At 45.6% G+C, this 16,739-nt stretch overlaps 1 protein-coding gene across 5 annotated transcripts in view; it reads right to left on the bottom strand.

Moving 5' to 3' along the window:
• IGSF11 (immunoglobulin superfamily member 11) overlaps positions 1-16,739 on the bottom strand; it is a 108,713-nt gene that overhangs the window by 30,235 nt on the left and 61,739 nt on the right. Inside the window, exon 1 of one of the 5 annotated variants that reach the window (XM_075765428.1) lies at positions 14,641-14,900. The exons of 3 other annotated variants lie outside the window; for them this stretch is intronic. In XM_075765428.1, the coding sequence (XP_075621543.1) occupies positions 14,641-14,767 (127 nt within the window). In that variant the 5' untranslated portion in view covers positions 14,768-14,900. Of the gene's footprint in view, positions 1-14,640; positions 14,901-16,739 lie in introns of those variants that run through there. One more of the 5 variants, XM_075765421.1, reaches the window with a different exon arrangement.

Genomic DNA, 16,739 nt, shown 5'->3' with positions numbered 1-16,739 from the left:
AGGCATCACTGCCCACCCTGGCAGCCAGACTTAGATACCAGGCAGCTGGGTCACAGTGCACCACAGTGGCTGGGGGAATACAGGAGGCATGCCAAGCAGAGATGGGGTGCACCAACATTAAAGGGGACCACATGTTCTCAAACAGCTGAGTGCATCTCCTCATGTATATACATAAACAGGGGAATGGCACTGTTTCCTCTGGATCTTCCTCTAAAGCAGATTGAGGAGAACCAGAGGTAGGTTCTCACCTTTTCTTCAGTGCAGTGGTCCAGGAGGAGGGAGCAGAGGAGGGGAACTGGCACAAGGACACATCTTCCCGTGAAAGGGATGATGCACCAAGAACTCTCTGGCCAAAGCACTCTGTTGTTCCCATTTGGGGCAAGTACTACTGCACCCTTAGGCAGCAGCCTTGTGTTCCCCTCATGACTCCTGATCCCTCACAAAAAAAAAAAAAATCCTCCTGTAAAAACATTTACCCACCTCAGTTTCTTTCTTAGCCAGCCTTTACTTCACCCATGAAACCCACAAAAAGAAGCTGAGCTCTGATATACCACTGCATCCTCCCCTTTATCCCCATCCTTTCCTCAGCACAATTTGAAGAGTAATGACCTGAACCAACCCCAGCTTAAGACAATGGGTGTCTGTGTACTGACTTCAATGGAATTTGGATTAACATGGGATTGCAAAGTCTCCAAAATTAATGCAACTGTAATGCTGTTAAAACAATGGCTCAAAGGTCAGGACATCCCTGAAGTTAAAGGTTTTCCTTGAAATTAAGCCACACTACACATCCTGCATTGCCTATGATTATACCTTCATACGGACAACAAAACCGAGTGGTGCACATTTGAGAACAAAACCTAGGAATATAAAACACCATGCATGCAAAGCAAACGTTAAGCAGTAGCTATCTACCTCTTTCTTTATCCCCCAGTTGGTACTGATATCTTGTTCACTGCAATGCTTTTTGTTCTTGTGCTTTTCTTGAAAAATTAATAAAACAAAAACGTTAGAAGATAGTGCATGTAGAACAAATACTCCTCTGACAACAGTTATTCTACAACAACAGAGCTCAGAGAGCAGCAAAATCAGCCTCAACCTCAGCTCCACGTAGCCACAGGATGCCACCTTTGAGCATCCAATCTAATTCACCAGATGCCAGGCAGGAAAGCAAGATGATGTTGAGGAATATGCCACTAACAGCGACACCTTCTTTCAGAGCTTCTCTTCCCGTACAGGTAAAGTCCTTGTGCATATTGTTCTCCCAACTGCACAAAACAGAAACTGAACTGCCTGGCTCATGTTTTAATCAGAGCACCCACTAAATTGTGACTGCTGACAATTACGGATGCCCATCTTTAGACAAGAGATGTTAGCCAGAAGCCGAGTACCCACAGTTCCTGCTGAAGGCAACGAGGGCTGGCGGTTTGGAGTAGTCCTTTCTCCAGTCGCTGTGAGAATGCCATGTCTCAGCGTGCCCCACAGCTTCTCCTGCAGGCTCCAGTGGAAGTGGAGGGAGATAGATGGAGGCAGAAGGGAAGCAAGCAGCCACTCTTTCCACTATTTGCTCATCTTTTGGGACCTGCCTATTTTCCCCAGAACTTTCCAGGGAAATCCTGACTACATTTAGATTGGCTGGGGTACAAGGCTATTTTTAGGGAAACAAATAAACAGACAAAGATCCATTTTTAATTTTCATTTAGATGTAGGATTTATATTTTATTTGTTAATTTTGCTTTAATCTCCTTGTCCTTCATTACTCCCTGACTTTCACAGCAGGAGAGATGAGGGACACAGGGAGGAGGGTGAGGAGTAGGACCCAGTGGGAGCAGTGATGAGGAAGGTACTGAAAGAGGAAAGAGAGTGAGGGGGAAAGAGTATTGTTGACAGCATCTGATCCTCTGATTAATGTATTTCTAAGCAGATTAACCGAATCCCAATTGCTCTGTGCCAGGTTTCTTCTCTAAGCTTCTCTTTCCCCCATGTAAACAAAAAAAACATTTCCTCTGAGCAAACATCCAACGTACTGACCAGAGCTCTGGCAGACTCCCTGCCTTCATGTAGCACAACACTACGGGGCACACGAGAAGGGGGGCAGTATGGGTCTATGGAGGGAACCTCTGGTTTTAAGCATATTTTGTGCTCTTTCTTTCACCGCCTCAGGACTTTGCATGACTCCTGACTTGTCCATATTCAGGAAGTGTGGAAAGATGTCAAGAGTGATGTGGGAAGATGAAGCAGCAATGGCTGGTACCGTTCTGGTCCCAGGGGCACATGAGAACTCGTGATCTCATTACACTTTGCTGATCCATAGCTGCTCTCCAAGGCACCCACACAGAGAGGAAGATGGAGGAAAGGTGTGGAAGACCATCCCCAAAAGAGGTGGTGGGAACCAGTAAACACAACCCACTTCTCCCTGCCCTGCCCCACCAAAACCTTTGTGCTGATTCCCTACAAGAAAGAAAAATTGCCATTTCAACCCAGGTTCTTGGAGCATTTCACATTCAGCAGTTGGCAAACCCCCAACAACCCTGTATCACTCTCTCCATTTTATAGATGGGGAAACTGAACACAGAAGAGACTTCTCCAAGGTCACAGAGCAGGTCAGTGGCACAGTCCCATTCACATGAGCTGAGTTACAGGCATTTTTCTAGGTCCCAAGATCAGCCTTGGCTGAATAGGTCTTCTCTAATGAGCCTCCAGATTTAGTGTCCAAGTTTATTTGTTTCCAGACCTTGTGAAGCAACCCCTCCACCAGTCAGTCTCCAGCCTTGCTCCCCAAGGGCAGGTTTGCCATCTCTGCTAACAAGAGCCATGGTAGTCATGGGATATTTCTGCCTGCCTAACATGCTGATGGAGCTCAAAGACCACGCCCGCCTTTAAGCATGGCAGTGTTGCCAACCCATCTTGAAGTGGAGCTTGGAAAGACAGAAAGACCTCCTGCCTCCTCTCCCCTCTTACAGATGCTCATTTTTTCAGTCCAGGTTTCCTCCTGAAGCTCTGCTTTTGCCTGAGCAACAAGTGGCTGAAACACTCACAGACACCCCCCTCCACCCTCCCCACCTCCTGCTTTGGGTTAGAAGTCCTCTTAAAAAGGGAGCTTTTTCTAGATCTACTACCAGGGAAGGAGAGCAGCTCTTGTAATGAACAGCCAGCACAGTGGATGAAACCACTCAGAAAGAAGAGGATTTCCTATTTGCTCAAGCTGCCCGTCTTGCCTCGCTCAAGTCACAGTCAGAGCTTTAAAAATTAAGCCAAAGACACACAAAAACTAAAACGCAGGCTTTGCCACACAGTGACTGTTCCTAAACATGCATTGTCCCTGAGAAGGCTCCACCACACACAACTTTTAAATGAAACACTTCAGATCTTACTGCACTGTACAGCATGGTGTTTTCCTACTGATGCCTTTTCATTAAGAAAATCGCAAGAAAAGTCCTGTGCTGCAAATAGAAGTGGAGATTGTGACTAAACAAGAATATACGGAGTCAGTTAAGGCTGTAGGGAAAAGATAAGGGCAAGGGGGGAAAAAAAGCAAATGAATTTATGTTGCCTAAGGCACTGAAGGGAATAAGAAGGGATTTACAAATTCATCAGGAGGAAAAGCAGCACCAGAAAGAAGGTAGGTTCATTAATAAATGAGGATGAGGATGAAATTAATGGTTCAGAAATGGCTGAGCAGCTTTTTTAAATCTGTCCTTAGCCAGAAGAATAAAGAGAGGAAGTTTGGACTAGAAAGGAGGGGGGGAAGTAAGTTTTTTTTAAAAAAAAAAAAAAAAACCAAAACCAAACAAACACAGAAGCAAAAAGAACTTGAAGAATGGTATGTCCACAAACTAAATAAAACAAATGACATCCTACAACTTAATCCAGAAAAGACAGAGACATTTTTTAAAAGTATTTTTCACTTCAACAGAATTAATACAGGGCTGAACATTAAGCAATCTATACATATAAGCACTTGCATAAATGTATGCAGGATCAGGAGCCTAATTTGTTATGGCAAGGCATTGACAAACGTATTATCCCAGTGACAAATAATCTGACAATTTACATTGAGCTAAGGAGGCTCCAAAAAACCAACCAAAAAGCAAACATAATAAAGATTTTCAATAAGGAATAGAGCTGGCAATGTTTAATTCCAAGTCGATATCTATCCCTAGTGAAATAATGAAACAAATATGAACAGTCATTAAGAATCTAAAGGATAAAATCACATGCAATACACAAGTGAAAGTCTTTTGCTTTTTAATACACCTGCACAAATACAACCCAGAGGAAAGGCAGTAAAGGGAATTTGAAACTTTAGGAATTTGAAGGATTTGACATTGCCCTACTGCATCAGTTTGACCAGAACCAACAGCCCACAGATCAAAAAACTGGCCAGAGGTACCAAAAGAAAATACGCTTTGTTGGACTGAGAAATGACAAATGACGTGCCAAAGGGTTTGCATCCGTGTTGGTCTTATTAAACCCAGTGTCACAAGAAACCAACACTAACTGTCCATGAAATTTGCAGCTGACACCCTGCAGAGAAATTGCAAATATAATGGAAGACAAAGAAACAGGCCCTGGACGAACACAGAGCTCCTTAAAATTAAGCACGTGTGGGCAATGGTCCGAAAGTTAAAGCAGAGAGTAGCATGATTGGGACAGAGGATGATTGAATCTAGACGCATCAAAGCCACAAGCTGAACCCAACAAAATAGAAAAATGCAGGTAATGTCCCTGGAGAGCAATAATCCAAAAGATGGATACTCAGCAGGAGGGAGAAAGCACAGAAACTGTTTTGTTCTCTGAGACTCGAGGTTACAGAAAATAGCAAATAAAAAATCTTGATGTGCTATATTAGCAAAACAAGCTCTTGCAATTTTGAGTGGTGAACAGAGAGGCATCCCATCACAGCAAAGGGAGGGAGGAAAGAGTTTCTGCACCATTTTGATGCAGCCAGCCCAAGGATTCATTTTTGTTCATTCCATCAGTTTTTCCTCATAAGCAAGAAATGAGCAGCAAACTAGAAAAAAAATCAGAAACGATTGATAAACAGACCTGGAAGAATTGATGAAGATGACTAAAAAGGGTTAAATGTGTACAGCTTATTAAGGAACAACCCCAAGAAAGTAAACTGTAAAATATACATGTGAATACTGCAGAGTGGGAGGAGGTAATAATTAGGAGTTGTGAGATTAAACTAGAAAGAAAAGGTAAAAAAAAAAAAAGAATAGACCTTATATTAGGAAATAAGTTGGCATGGTTCTGCTTCTGCATCAGTGCAAATTAGAAGTAACTCAACAAAAAGGAAAGAAGGGGCACAGAAAACAGGCACTACGAGAGCATCCAGGGAGAGTGTTTTGGAGATCCTTTCTTTCTCTCCCAGTCTTTGCACTGTCTGAGATTTCAGCTCCGAAACTCCAGCAGCGTTCTTGGTTGCACTGATCTGTTCCTTCCTTCCAGGAAAAGCAGACACTTTACCCAGAGCACTGGGCAGAATTCAAACCACTGCTGAGGCAAAACAGCGTTGCTGGGTGTTTCAGCAGCTCTGGCTAATCTTATGCCCATTAGCAACATGTGTAGTTACATAAAAGAAACTAAAGCTCTAATTCCACTATTCATTACCATTATTAATACAGTGACATACAAATACATAAGGAAGACCTCTTGTCCCTAGGGACGTCATGTTTCCAGATGCCTGCTGACCAGCAGAAGGGCTGGGAGAAAGGCACCGCTTCTGAATTCCTCTAAGCACTACCATGCTGCATAAACACACCTGACCTCTTCTCCTGGACAATGACGAAAATGAACATTCTTATCTCTCGGCAAAATTTAAGTCATCCAAAACTGCAGGTAGGCCCACAGAGCATTCAATCCAGGGAGAAACATCCTCAGGGTCCTACATATTTTCAAAAAGATAAATCCAACCCCCAAGTCAGGAGATGTCCACGTCTGTTACTTAAGAGCCAATGAAGGAGAAAACAAGAGTAATAGTGCTCGGCAACCCCGAGAGCCTTCATCTAAGCTGCTATGAAAGGTCTGTGCTACTGCAGGCACAGGGGAGGAGAAAGCACACTGGAGAGAAAAGTACTGGGAAGCACCTCTGCTTGGTGGCAACTCACGTGGCAAATCTGGCCACCCATTACACCCATTACCACAGGATGAAGGAGTGCTGTGATAGGGGCTTTCAGAGTCTTTGTCCACTAACTGAAATAAATAGGCATCACCTGCCCAAGAGGTGTCTTCTGGAGGTTAATGCACTTAATATCCTTATTATATTCATTCCTTATTTTCTGATTGCTAAATCCTGGCTTGCCCTGCCTTAATATACGGTAGTCTCAAGCAGATGGGATGCATATGTGCATTGCCCACCATGTATTTTGGGCACAGCCAGATGCAGCACAGCGTTAAGTGTTCCTGCATCACCCAGTGGCAACAATACTCAGTTGCACCCTGTGGTCCCGGAGAAGATCAGATGTTTGGGGGCTAGGACTGGAGACCTGCCTTCCTCTTAATATCTGGCAGAAGCACTTCAGGAACTGCAGTGCTTTTATCCAGCAAGCATAAAAGCTTCTATACAGCTCACTTGCCCCACCCAGAGGCATTTTGCTCTGTGTCCTGCAAATACCAAAGTTCTGCAGCCTCCAAGTTCCACAGGAGAGGGGGCAGATAACAGCCGTATCACTCAATTAAACCCAAGAAGCAGCAATGACGGTAGTGAGGGAATCCTACAGACCTTGACAATTACCAAGTTCAGGCCCTCTGGAGCCTTTCTTCAGTCTCTCAGAGTTGTGGAATTGATCTGGAAACCACTCTATTAATGTTCTTTCTTTTCCTCCTCTTCTCCCCAAGCAGCATCATCATTTATTAATTTATGATTAAATGAATTATTGATTCTCACTGCACCTGCAGTATTCGCCATTGTCCTTCTCCCCCAGAGACATCTTTGACTGATGTGAGAATGGCAAGATGTCAGAGAGACAAAAAGAGGGAGAGAAGAAACTCACTGCACACGGGACCTCAGACAAGTGTGCTCCGCACTGAGGTGCTGAGCTGCAGAGGATGGACGCAAGGCACCAGGGCACAGCAACGGTGCCATTGCTTCTGATAAGGAGGGAATGAGTAGCAGAGCTATTCATAGGCATTTAGCATGTGGGGAAGTAATAAAAAAAGGTCTGACCCAAAGCAGAAGCTTTTGTTTTTATTCAGAAAAGTCAAGCTGCAGTTCTTTGAATACAGCACTGAAAAAACCTTCCAGGCTTTTGGCTTTTGCCTTGCGATTACAATCAACAGATGGTGATTATTTCACAGGCTGGGGCATCTGGTCAGCTCCTAGCCAAACATAAATAAAAGACCTTTGCGTGATTTTATTGGGCATTCTGGTCCAGAAACAAAAACAAGGTTGGGAGCAAAAGAAAAAAAGGTAAAAGAGAAGAAGAGAAGAGGTATTTGAAGTTCCCTGGTTTTGGAGATATTTCCTTTCCAAGAGAAAGGAAGGGGGAGAATAACAGCAGATTCGGTATCTTTACAGAAATGTGCCCCTTGCACAGACGATCAGAGCTCAGGACTCCTGAAACTGATGGAAATTTCTGAGCCAGAATCTCCCTGTCATGAATTAAACCTAAAACTGAATCCTTTTTCCGGACTTTGCAGGCCAGATAAACCTTCACCCTTTTTTAAGGTATCCTTCACCCAAGCATTGTAATGGGCCTCCACCTAAAAAGCCAGGCAAGTTTTACTCTATTTGAGAATGGGAGGAATATATCAAGGTACTGCTCCTGCTTTTCATCAGGGAAAAAGGAAAACCAAGCTACTGTAGGGAAACATCTTCCCTCCATGCATCCTTCCTGGCCAGAAAAGCGGCAATATTCTCCTTGAACTAACTGCATAGAAAATGTAACTCCAGATTTTCGTCCTTCCTGCAACTCTCACCTCCCTGCAAATCACCACTTGCCCCAACACCAGGAGGTGCACACTGGCTCAGTGTGCTCGACCACTGCCCACCGAGGGGCCGAACCCACGGCAGCAAGGGAATACCTAATTGCAGCAGATGAATTACCCTCTTAGGTGGGAGGTGCAGGGCTGTGTTTCAGTGAAAGGGATTCCCTGATGACAGATGTTTCAGGCATGTATGTGTGCAAATACCCCCAGAAGAAATGCAATGACCACATCTGTTGTTCCCGCACCCCGATTTTGTTGTGCTCTATTAGCCCATGACTGTTTCACACCAAGCATACATGAAAAGATCATAGGTTTTACCTCCAAGCAGCCAGACACTACAAACCACAGGCAGGTAAGAGGAGGTTATTACTTATTACCTGCATCTCACCCAGCACCACAACAGATTCCCCCACTGCTTTGCTGCATATGAAAGCAGCTTTTTACCACCTCCCTGCTCTTCCCTTTGCTCTTGGTGGCACTGCAGTCCTACCGCGCCTGATCCGCAGAGAAGTTTCAGAGCCCTCATTGCTGTTTTGTACTGTAGGACAATGGCTGAAAATCTGGAAGGCACTCGGCCAGGGAGCAATTTTGTTAGGAAAACAAGGCAAACACTTTCTGTTCCTGCCTTACGCATGCCTCTGGGTTATTCAGCCATTATCTGCTAAATTAAGGCCAGCACGGCTGGCCTTAAGAGCCCATCCTGTACTAAAGTCACGGCCAACCGTGACTTGCTAGCCATGGCCGCGGGGCACACGCGGGCTGTCTCGAACTCTCCAGCAGCTTGGGCAGAATCCTCACCCGCGGCTCACGCACACGCAAGTCCTGCTCTCACGGAAAAGAGATGAGGATCTCCTCCAGGTTTCCCACCATCACAGCTCGCGTTACAACATACCACTGAATGGTTTCAGACTCCCTTCTGGGGAAAATCGGTGGAATTTGGCCATTTCATTACGTGCTCCGCAGGACTACAGGCAAGAATGGAATTAGATGCCTGCTGCTCTGCCTGAAGAGGAGTGAGAGGGATACCCTCCGGCCCCATTTATACAGCTGCATTGGAAGGCAACGGCAAAATAGGCCCCAAGGTGGGGCAGGGGGCACGGACGGGTAATATAGGAGTGAAATCGCTGCAGAGAACACACATACGTCATGGGACGAAGGAAGGAAATTACATTATACTCCACACGTACAGGGAACAAGCTTGGCTCTGAAATAAAAGAGCAGCACGCTACCCCACTGCCTCCTATTAAATTGATGGACTACATGGCTGTGCCCAGAGCTTCTCAAGATAAAAAGGTTCATTTCCTTAGAGAGCAAGGTTTTGACCTCCGTGACCTTACTGGGCCTGTGCAGGTTTACCCATTTTAATTTCAGATTAGCATCTCGCATTTTCAGTACCTAGGGAATTACTGGTTTTGCCTGTGCAGCAACTGCAGTTCATAAAAGTATCAGTTACCCTCCCCCTTGTTCACAAAATCAAGGCAGATCTGACCAGATGGCACATGCTCCTGCGCTCTGTGTCAGGCTGCATTAATTCAGGGGAAATGAACTCTCCTCCAAAACTATATTTATTTCAGACACTGCCATGCCCAGTTGCTGGGCTGTCCTCAGGAAAACCTAGAGCCAGCTCTTTTCCGTGAGCTTAGCAGGGAAAAAGGATGGCAAAGGCCTTGCTGGAAGTCTCAGATGCCAGGAAGGAGGAATATCCTGGGAATACAGACTCCCAGGTGGCTGGAAGTATTTCAGTGCCCTTTCCCCAGGGCTTTGAGGCAGTAGCTGTTGCCCTAACGCTCAAAGCATCATGAAGCAGAAGATGCTCCCACACCTCATTGGACCAGTCCAGTAACATCTTAAGGCAGCACTACTGAAACAGCTCAGCCTTTTTGGGAAGGTTGCATTACACTGCCCTGCTAGGATCAGGAACGGGATTCCTCCATGCGACGGAGAAAGGCAAAAGATGTTCTGGAATGGTGGAGACACGGTGTGCAACTTGAGTTACTATCTAGATCCAGCTCTTCAATAGGCCCATTTCTGTGGGGTTTAGGCAAGGCATTTTGCCTATTTATAGCTCTGGCCATGCTGCCCGTTGATGGCCCATTTCCTCCACCTTCTGCTGGAATAACTGTCCCCATTGCTGGAGACAGTATAGTGTGAGTGCTGGAAGGAGAGTGTGATTGGGTAAGAAATGCTCTTTGTTCCTTTCTGTGAAATGTTATTTACCATCTTCTATAGCACATATAACAACACCTAAGTGCTATACTATAATTAGTAAAATCATGCAGAGAAACTGCTCATGTGGATAATGATACTTTGCGTCCTCCCATGTGGGTAGTTTAAGGTTGAATTAATTCATGTTTGCCCAGCTTTGCGAGATCTATGGAAGAAAGGCTATTGTTATGCAAATAATTATTAATAATGACTCCTCCTGTGCTGCTCCCCATTAAATGTGCTCAATTTATAAGTCAAAAGGTGTTTTTCTCCTTACTGCAAGATGAACTGGGTTCCAAGAATGGAAATGTTAGTGTCAAGGGAAGACAGCTCTGAAATGAGGGTGCTTTTCTGAGACTGAAGGCTCAGCTTCTGGATCCTCCTCTCTATACTACAAGCAATACATGTGACCCTGGAAGTCACTTGGAAGGGCAGTCACACTGCCCGCTCAAGTCATCAAACGCAGGCACAGTTCAGAGGATCTCAACACAGACAAAAGCCCATGCAGAGGTAAATTCAGACTACCAAATACTATATAATTTGCCCACAGGTGAATAATTATCTTCATTTTACAGACCGAAGCACAAACACCTATGACAATAAAGCAGCTCTTAGAAGTATGGTGAGTATAAATACACCATATATTTAGCGCCCAAATCTTACTCTAAATAAGGACAGGTGTCTGACAAAGACAGTTTTTAAGAACACCAGGTCTCAGTACAATTCAGTCATGAGGGGTTTGGTATCACAGCCACAGTCCTTTGGAACAGAGGTTCAAAATTGCTCCACTGCTGCTTGTCAAGGTCCCTGAAAGGTGTCCCACTGTGGATGAAGACAGGACCACACAAAGTAAGTAGATAAGGAAATTCATATTAGATAAGGCTTCTCCCGGATTGCAAGGTATATTGTGAGCCACACAGGGGTCACACCAACACAATGCCCATAGGACTTTTGCATGACTGGGTACCCATCACCAAGTTCTCTTTTTTTTCTGTCCAGAAAAACTGTGAGAGGAGAAAGAGAAATTCAGCTATTACCATAATCTTTTTAGACCTTCCTCAGCCCTGTACAGGAATATTCTGACAGCTTATAAAAACGAACAATTTTGTCCCCATGCTGTGCAAGGCTGCTTGCAGCTAGGACACATCAGCTTTACTGTGCTATTTCCACACAGGAAACAGCCATCAGTGCAGCAGGTCTGATGCATTCCAAACCCTTGTGCACACTTACTTCAGTGAGGGATTTCTCAAAAAGAAGGCCAGAGAAGCAAGAATTAAGTTACGCCTTTGGTTCCTAAGGCAGTAAGTAGCTTGCGTGCATAGGGTTGCTGGGCAGGATAGGCTCTGACAGAGGCTAACGGGACCACCCTCAGCGGTCACCCTCCGTTACTGACAAACATTTTTGCAGGGTTCCCACTGCACTGAAGTTCACAGATGCCTTAGGCAAGACACAAGGTAGTAAGGTTTGAGATGGATGTCTTCCTGCATCTTCAGCAGCTGCGGATGTGAGAGAATCTGCAGTCAGAACTTAGCTCAAGGGGGGTTTGAGGACCACAGGAGACAGAAATGATGCCTGCTCATCTCCCTGTAGTTCTGCAGATGCAATCCAGCTAAGCATCACGGAAAACTGATTTGTGCCACGTGAATGAGCAAGTGTGAGGTGAAGGCACTCCTGGAACTGATGTGGTAGAAAGAAGGTCCTTTTCCATTTTATTTATCTGCTACCCTGCTTTCACAGGAGCTGTGATAAATAGATACTAATCATTGCCACAGACAGTCCAGCGTTCAGATGTGTGCCCTTCCCCGAGGCCCCTGGAAGAATGCACATTGTGTATGCTTGCATGAGAAATGTCACCAACCCCACTGCTTGCAGAGGCCTGCAGATCTGCTCATTCAGTCATCAATCCAAGGAACAAACACTTGCAGCCCACCCACAATTACCCAAAATCTTCAAGAAACAGACCAAGGCGATGTAGCATACAGATGCTGGTGTAGCTGCCAGGAAGAAAAGTACGTGCCCTAAGCCCTGCAGAGCAGTATGTCTAGGATCTCACGTTTAAGGAATTCCCTAGTGATTTCAGCAAGCTGATAGGAAACATCCTAGAACAAGTCTTTTTTTTTGAGCTGTAGCAGATTTAACTTAAGAAAGCTCTTCCTCGCTGTTTTGTTTTCAGCTGAAGGCAAGTCAGATCTCTGGGTAAGGTTTCCAGCCACCAGGAGTGATGGCTTCATGTTCTGACACACACGAATCTCTTCAACGTTACCTCCACAAGCAGCAGTGAACAAGGTGGGCAGTAAGGACATATATTGCCGACATTTTAGATAGGTCTCAGTAGTTCAATCACATATGGATTTTTATTCCAGCCCGAACAGCTTTTCCTTAGGCTGTTTCCCACATACAGGTTCATGTCACTGGGAACTGCTGTAGTAGCCCGCTTTGCCTAGGATAAGACATCTCTGATTATGGAGGACATCTGTAAATGGATTTCTCTTAAGGACTGAGATCAGTCTTTAAAACATCGCACCTGGTCTCCTCTATGGAAAGTAAAGATCACAGGGCACTTTGTGGTGGCCAACCAGTGTCCTGGGACAGAGTGAGGAATCCAGCTAAAAATCTTTAAATATCCAAAACCGTTATATGTGTGAGCACAGTATTCAATTATCTACACAACCACAAGTCTTTAGCTGGAATCTTGCTTTTCTCAGGGGCTTTAAAGGCTTCAGGCCCTTGTGTTGAGAAGAAAATGTGAGACTGGGACAGGAGAAAATAGAAAAGTGGCAAGTCCAGGCAGGTCACAAAGATGAGAACTTCACTTCCCCGTGCCCCCAAACCCACTTATCTAGAGCAGCAAAGAGAATATTCACAGCCAAAAAAATATACTTAATTTTTTTAAATGGCAGCAAAGATGACTAAACTCAGGTGCAATTAGCCTACAGGTAAAGCTCAGGGTTTTAAGTTTACCACCCCAGGTAAGGATGCTATTAATGATCATGCATTGTGTTCATAAATCACAGAAACCATGCAAGTGCCAGGGTCACACCAGGACAGTTGCTTTCTCAGCAATCTGGTTAAACTTATTCTTTCAAAGAGGAACAAAAAGCTTCTTGAGCAGCAGGATATCTGAATCCTGATTTCCTGTAACTGTCTGGTATGTGGCTTCTCAGGTGTCCACTAATCAGCATCTGAGTTCCCACCACAGCCATCGCAGAACTGAATAGTACCTTCCCACCCATCTCCAACAACCACGAGTTCCCTGTCTTTCTTCAACAAGTTACTCAGGAACGACTGATCCTTGGTGACTTTTTGGTTAGCTCTTGCTCTTCCTGTAGAAAGCGTCTCTTCTGCAGAGGCCTGTTTTGCCACTGGAGTGTATTTGCTACCTGGATCCTGTGGGTTTCACTAGTAGGGGAGAGGCACTCACATGCAGCTCCCATCAGGGCACAGGCCCGAACAGAAGCATTCAAGAAACAGAGCAGCAGGCTCTTTCTTGAATGAAGTTAGCTGTCTGATTGCTTTCTTGTAAGACTGGCCCTGGGGGATAGTTGTGACATATGACTGCAGAGCAAACACTGCAGGTGTTCCCTAAGCTGGGAGTTATTCAGGATCTAGTACAACTTTCATGTTACAGGTCACATACGAGCAGCATCAGGAGAAGAAACACTAATTAGATGACTTATGAGCTCTGAGAAGACCAGGCAAGAGGTGAAACAAAAGATTCCCTTCCAGACCTGGAGACTAGTCCCTGACCAGTGAACTAACATCAGCCTCTGCAGTCATGTCTATCAACTCCACTATCAGCTCTGCACGATGCAGCTCGAGACTCATGATGAACCACTCCATGTCATGGACGCCCCTAGCACAGATGAAGGCCAAAAGTTTCCTGTACTGTGTCTGCCAGGCCATGAGAAACGTCAACACCTTGTGCTGTAGCAGAGGCATAGCCAAGAGGAGGAAACCAGTTTCCAGATTTTATGGTTCAACGATGCCCTAGACCTGCTGAGGAAGAACATCTCTGCTCTCTGCAAGTTTTGATGGAAAAGGGGAAAGATCTAAAATATCCCCTGCTAGTCCATTCATGGCGGAGATCCCACCACAGCCTGGTTACAGCGCACGTCAGAAACACAGGAGTTAAACATATGGCAAGATACTTTTCCAAGGGAGGAATATGCAGTTTCATTTATTTACAGCAATGCTCCACACTCCTTTCCTACTCTACCGTTGGCTCAAAAGATGCACAGCCAGTACAAGACAGCTGTTTTGGGATTGGCCTTTGTCACGGAAAAGATGCTGTGAATAAATCACAGGCTAGTGAGTTATACAACAGGATACCCCAGTATAATTAACACACACACACACACACCCATTTTACAGACTGTTAAATTGAGACACGAAGCATAGACCTGACATGCCATGATCCCACAGGCAATGAACAACCAAGGCAGGAGCAGCGGCTCTCCTAGCCTCCCAAGAAGGCACACGGACAAGCAGGAATACAGAAGGTACCACACGGCCGAGCGGGAATAAAGAAGGCACAGCTGCTTTCTTGCTGCTCTGCATCATCTTTTTGAATTCCCTCCTTCTGTCTGCAGTCTTGTGATACACTCTTTGTGCTCATGTCAGTCCTCCACATACACCATTGATCATGGACCTGGCTTCATGGGGTGCTTCCTGCTTGTTTGTTTGCTAATGAATATTATTTTTAAAAAAGTAGGGGGGGAAGGACGAGGGAGCCTGGAGTGAAGGCTGCCGCTGTGCTCAGTCTCTATGGAAATAATCCACAATGCTAATACATCCTAAAATGGTAATAAAGCCTGTGTTCTCTTATGTAATCCCATAGTAAGAAAGAGCTCTGTTGGCTTGCCTGACAAATGATATCTCTGTAACCTTGGAGGGGATTATTACTAAAAAACACAGGGTGGAAAAACAAAGCAACACACACACAGAGACGCATGCAAATCCATCGGATGCAGCAAAAGGACACAGCTCCAGTCAAGCTCCTGTGTGTAGGCCCTGTGATATTATGCTTTGCCGTCAAATGGGGAAAAGACCTCCTAGCAAAGCAGCAGCCCTGCCCCTGATCCTCCTTTTCTTGCAGCCCCTCTCCCTCCCCAGGCACCTCAGCACCAGGAGCAGGCAGAGGGCAGGTTTTCCCCTTTTCCGTCCTCCTTCCCTCCCTCCCTCCCTCCCCCAAAATGAACATTCAAAGCCCCGGCAGCTGGCCAAATCCAGTTTGCCTGCGTCACGGATGCACGTGGATTCACATCTGTCCTGGCCAGCGGTGATGGAGCCAGGGCTACGTGCATCCCCGAGGAGGATTCATGCCCCTAAATCCACCAAGTTGTGTGTCAGCAAGGAGGAAATCGCACTTTTTCTGGGCACAGCTGATTAGCACTGTAAGGCTACCCAGTTTGTCTTGCACGTGTAGGGAGACAGGTTCGGAAGCTGGAGTACGCTCATTTTGGAGCTGTCTCTAAGTTTGGCTGGTGAACCATAAACCAAAGCCAGGCAGGTCTTTGCTCTTGTGCCTCAGGTGCAGAACAGAAATAAGGCACCGCCAGATTAAAGCCATGCTGCATGTATGCCACAGTGTACATCCATGCAGGTAGCCATTTCACCACCTTTTTCTACTCCTCTCTCCCTCTGCAAACATGGAAAGGGATCCACCAGGTCACCCTGAAAAATCCATCAGAGATGTGGGTCCAACACAGTAATTGTTTGAGCAAACACTCCTGTCCTCACGTGGGCCAGCCAGCCCCGAGCATCTTCCTCCAGGACATGGCAACCAAACAGTCGGGAGGCTGACCCCAGGGAACAAGTCACACGCAATAAAATCAGCACCAAGCTCTTATCTTGGTGCCAGCAAAGGATGGTGACTACTCCAGTATCCCTCTCCCACACATAAAAGCCTGGGAACATTTAGTGGAGTGCCAGAAAACTTTCTTGGGAACGAGAGATGACATCAGGCAGGTTTCCATGCCTGATTGAACAGTGACCCTTTCACGATGGGCTGCATTTAAGAGACTTTTAATGTTTTCTCAGACAGCAAGAGATGAATGAAGAGGGAGTCTCAAGTCAGAGAAGATTCCTGAAGGCAGGAGAAAAGCAATTCTGAAGAAAAATCAGTCTTAACACTTTAAAAGACGTTATTATGACACTTAAAAGACATGCTTAAGGGAGCACAATCTTTACCAGTCAGTGCAGATAGAGAGCTCTAATTCATACTAGATGTATGCAATGTGACTGCCTGGAAAATAAAGGGTTACACTCATTATTTACAGCAGTCACATTTTTTTAATTAATAACCTTGTAATTGGTATCGACTTAAACCAACTGATGACAGTCTTATGATGAGCCATTCCCAGCCAAGCTTCCTACCCAATTGCCCTCGGGTCAGGAAAACAGTGAACTCCATTATCGGGCAGAAGCTTTCGGCCCCACACCAGTCTCCTTCCTGGGCCACAGAGAGGTCACCCCACGCACGAGACGCAGCAGCCACCCTACCTCCACTGCCTTCCTCCAGCCTTTGCTCGCTAGCACCACGGCTGCACTGAGCCGCTACCGTGCTGCAGCCTGGCTTCCACGGGCCAGTGTTCCACACCAGC

This window comes from Balearica regulorum, chromosome 1 (assembly GCF_011004875.1).
Source record: "Balearica regulorum gibbericeps isolate bBalReg1 chromosome 1, bBalReg1.pri, whole genome shotgun sequence".
In the NCBI taxonomy this organism is placed as follows: domain Eukaryota; kingdom Metazoa; phylum Chordata; class Aves; order Gruiformes; family Gruidae; genus Balearica; species Balearica regulorum.
The sequence above is the reverse complement of the archived record's forward strand: the minus strand, read 5'-3'. Positions and strand labels throughout refer to the sequence as shown.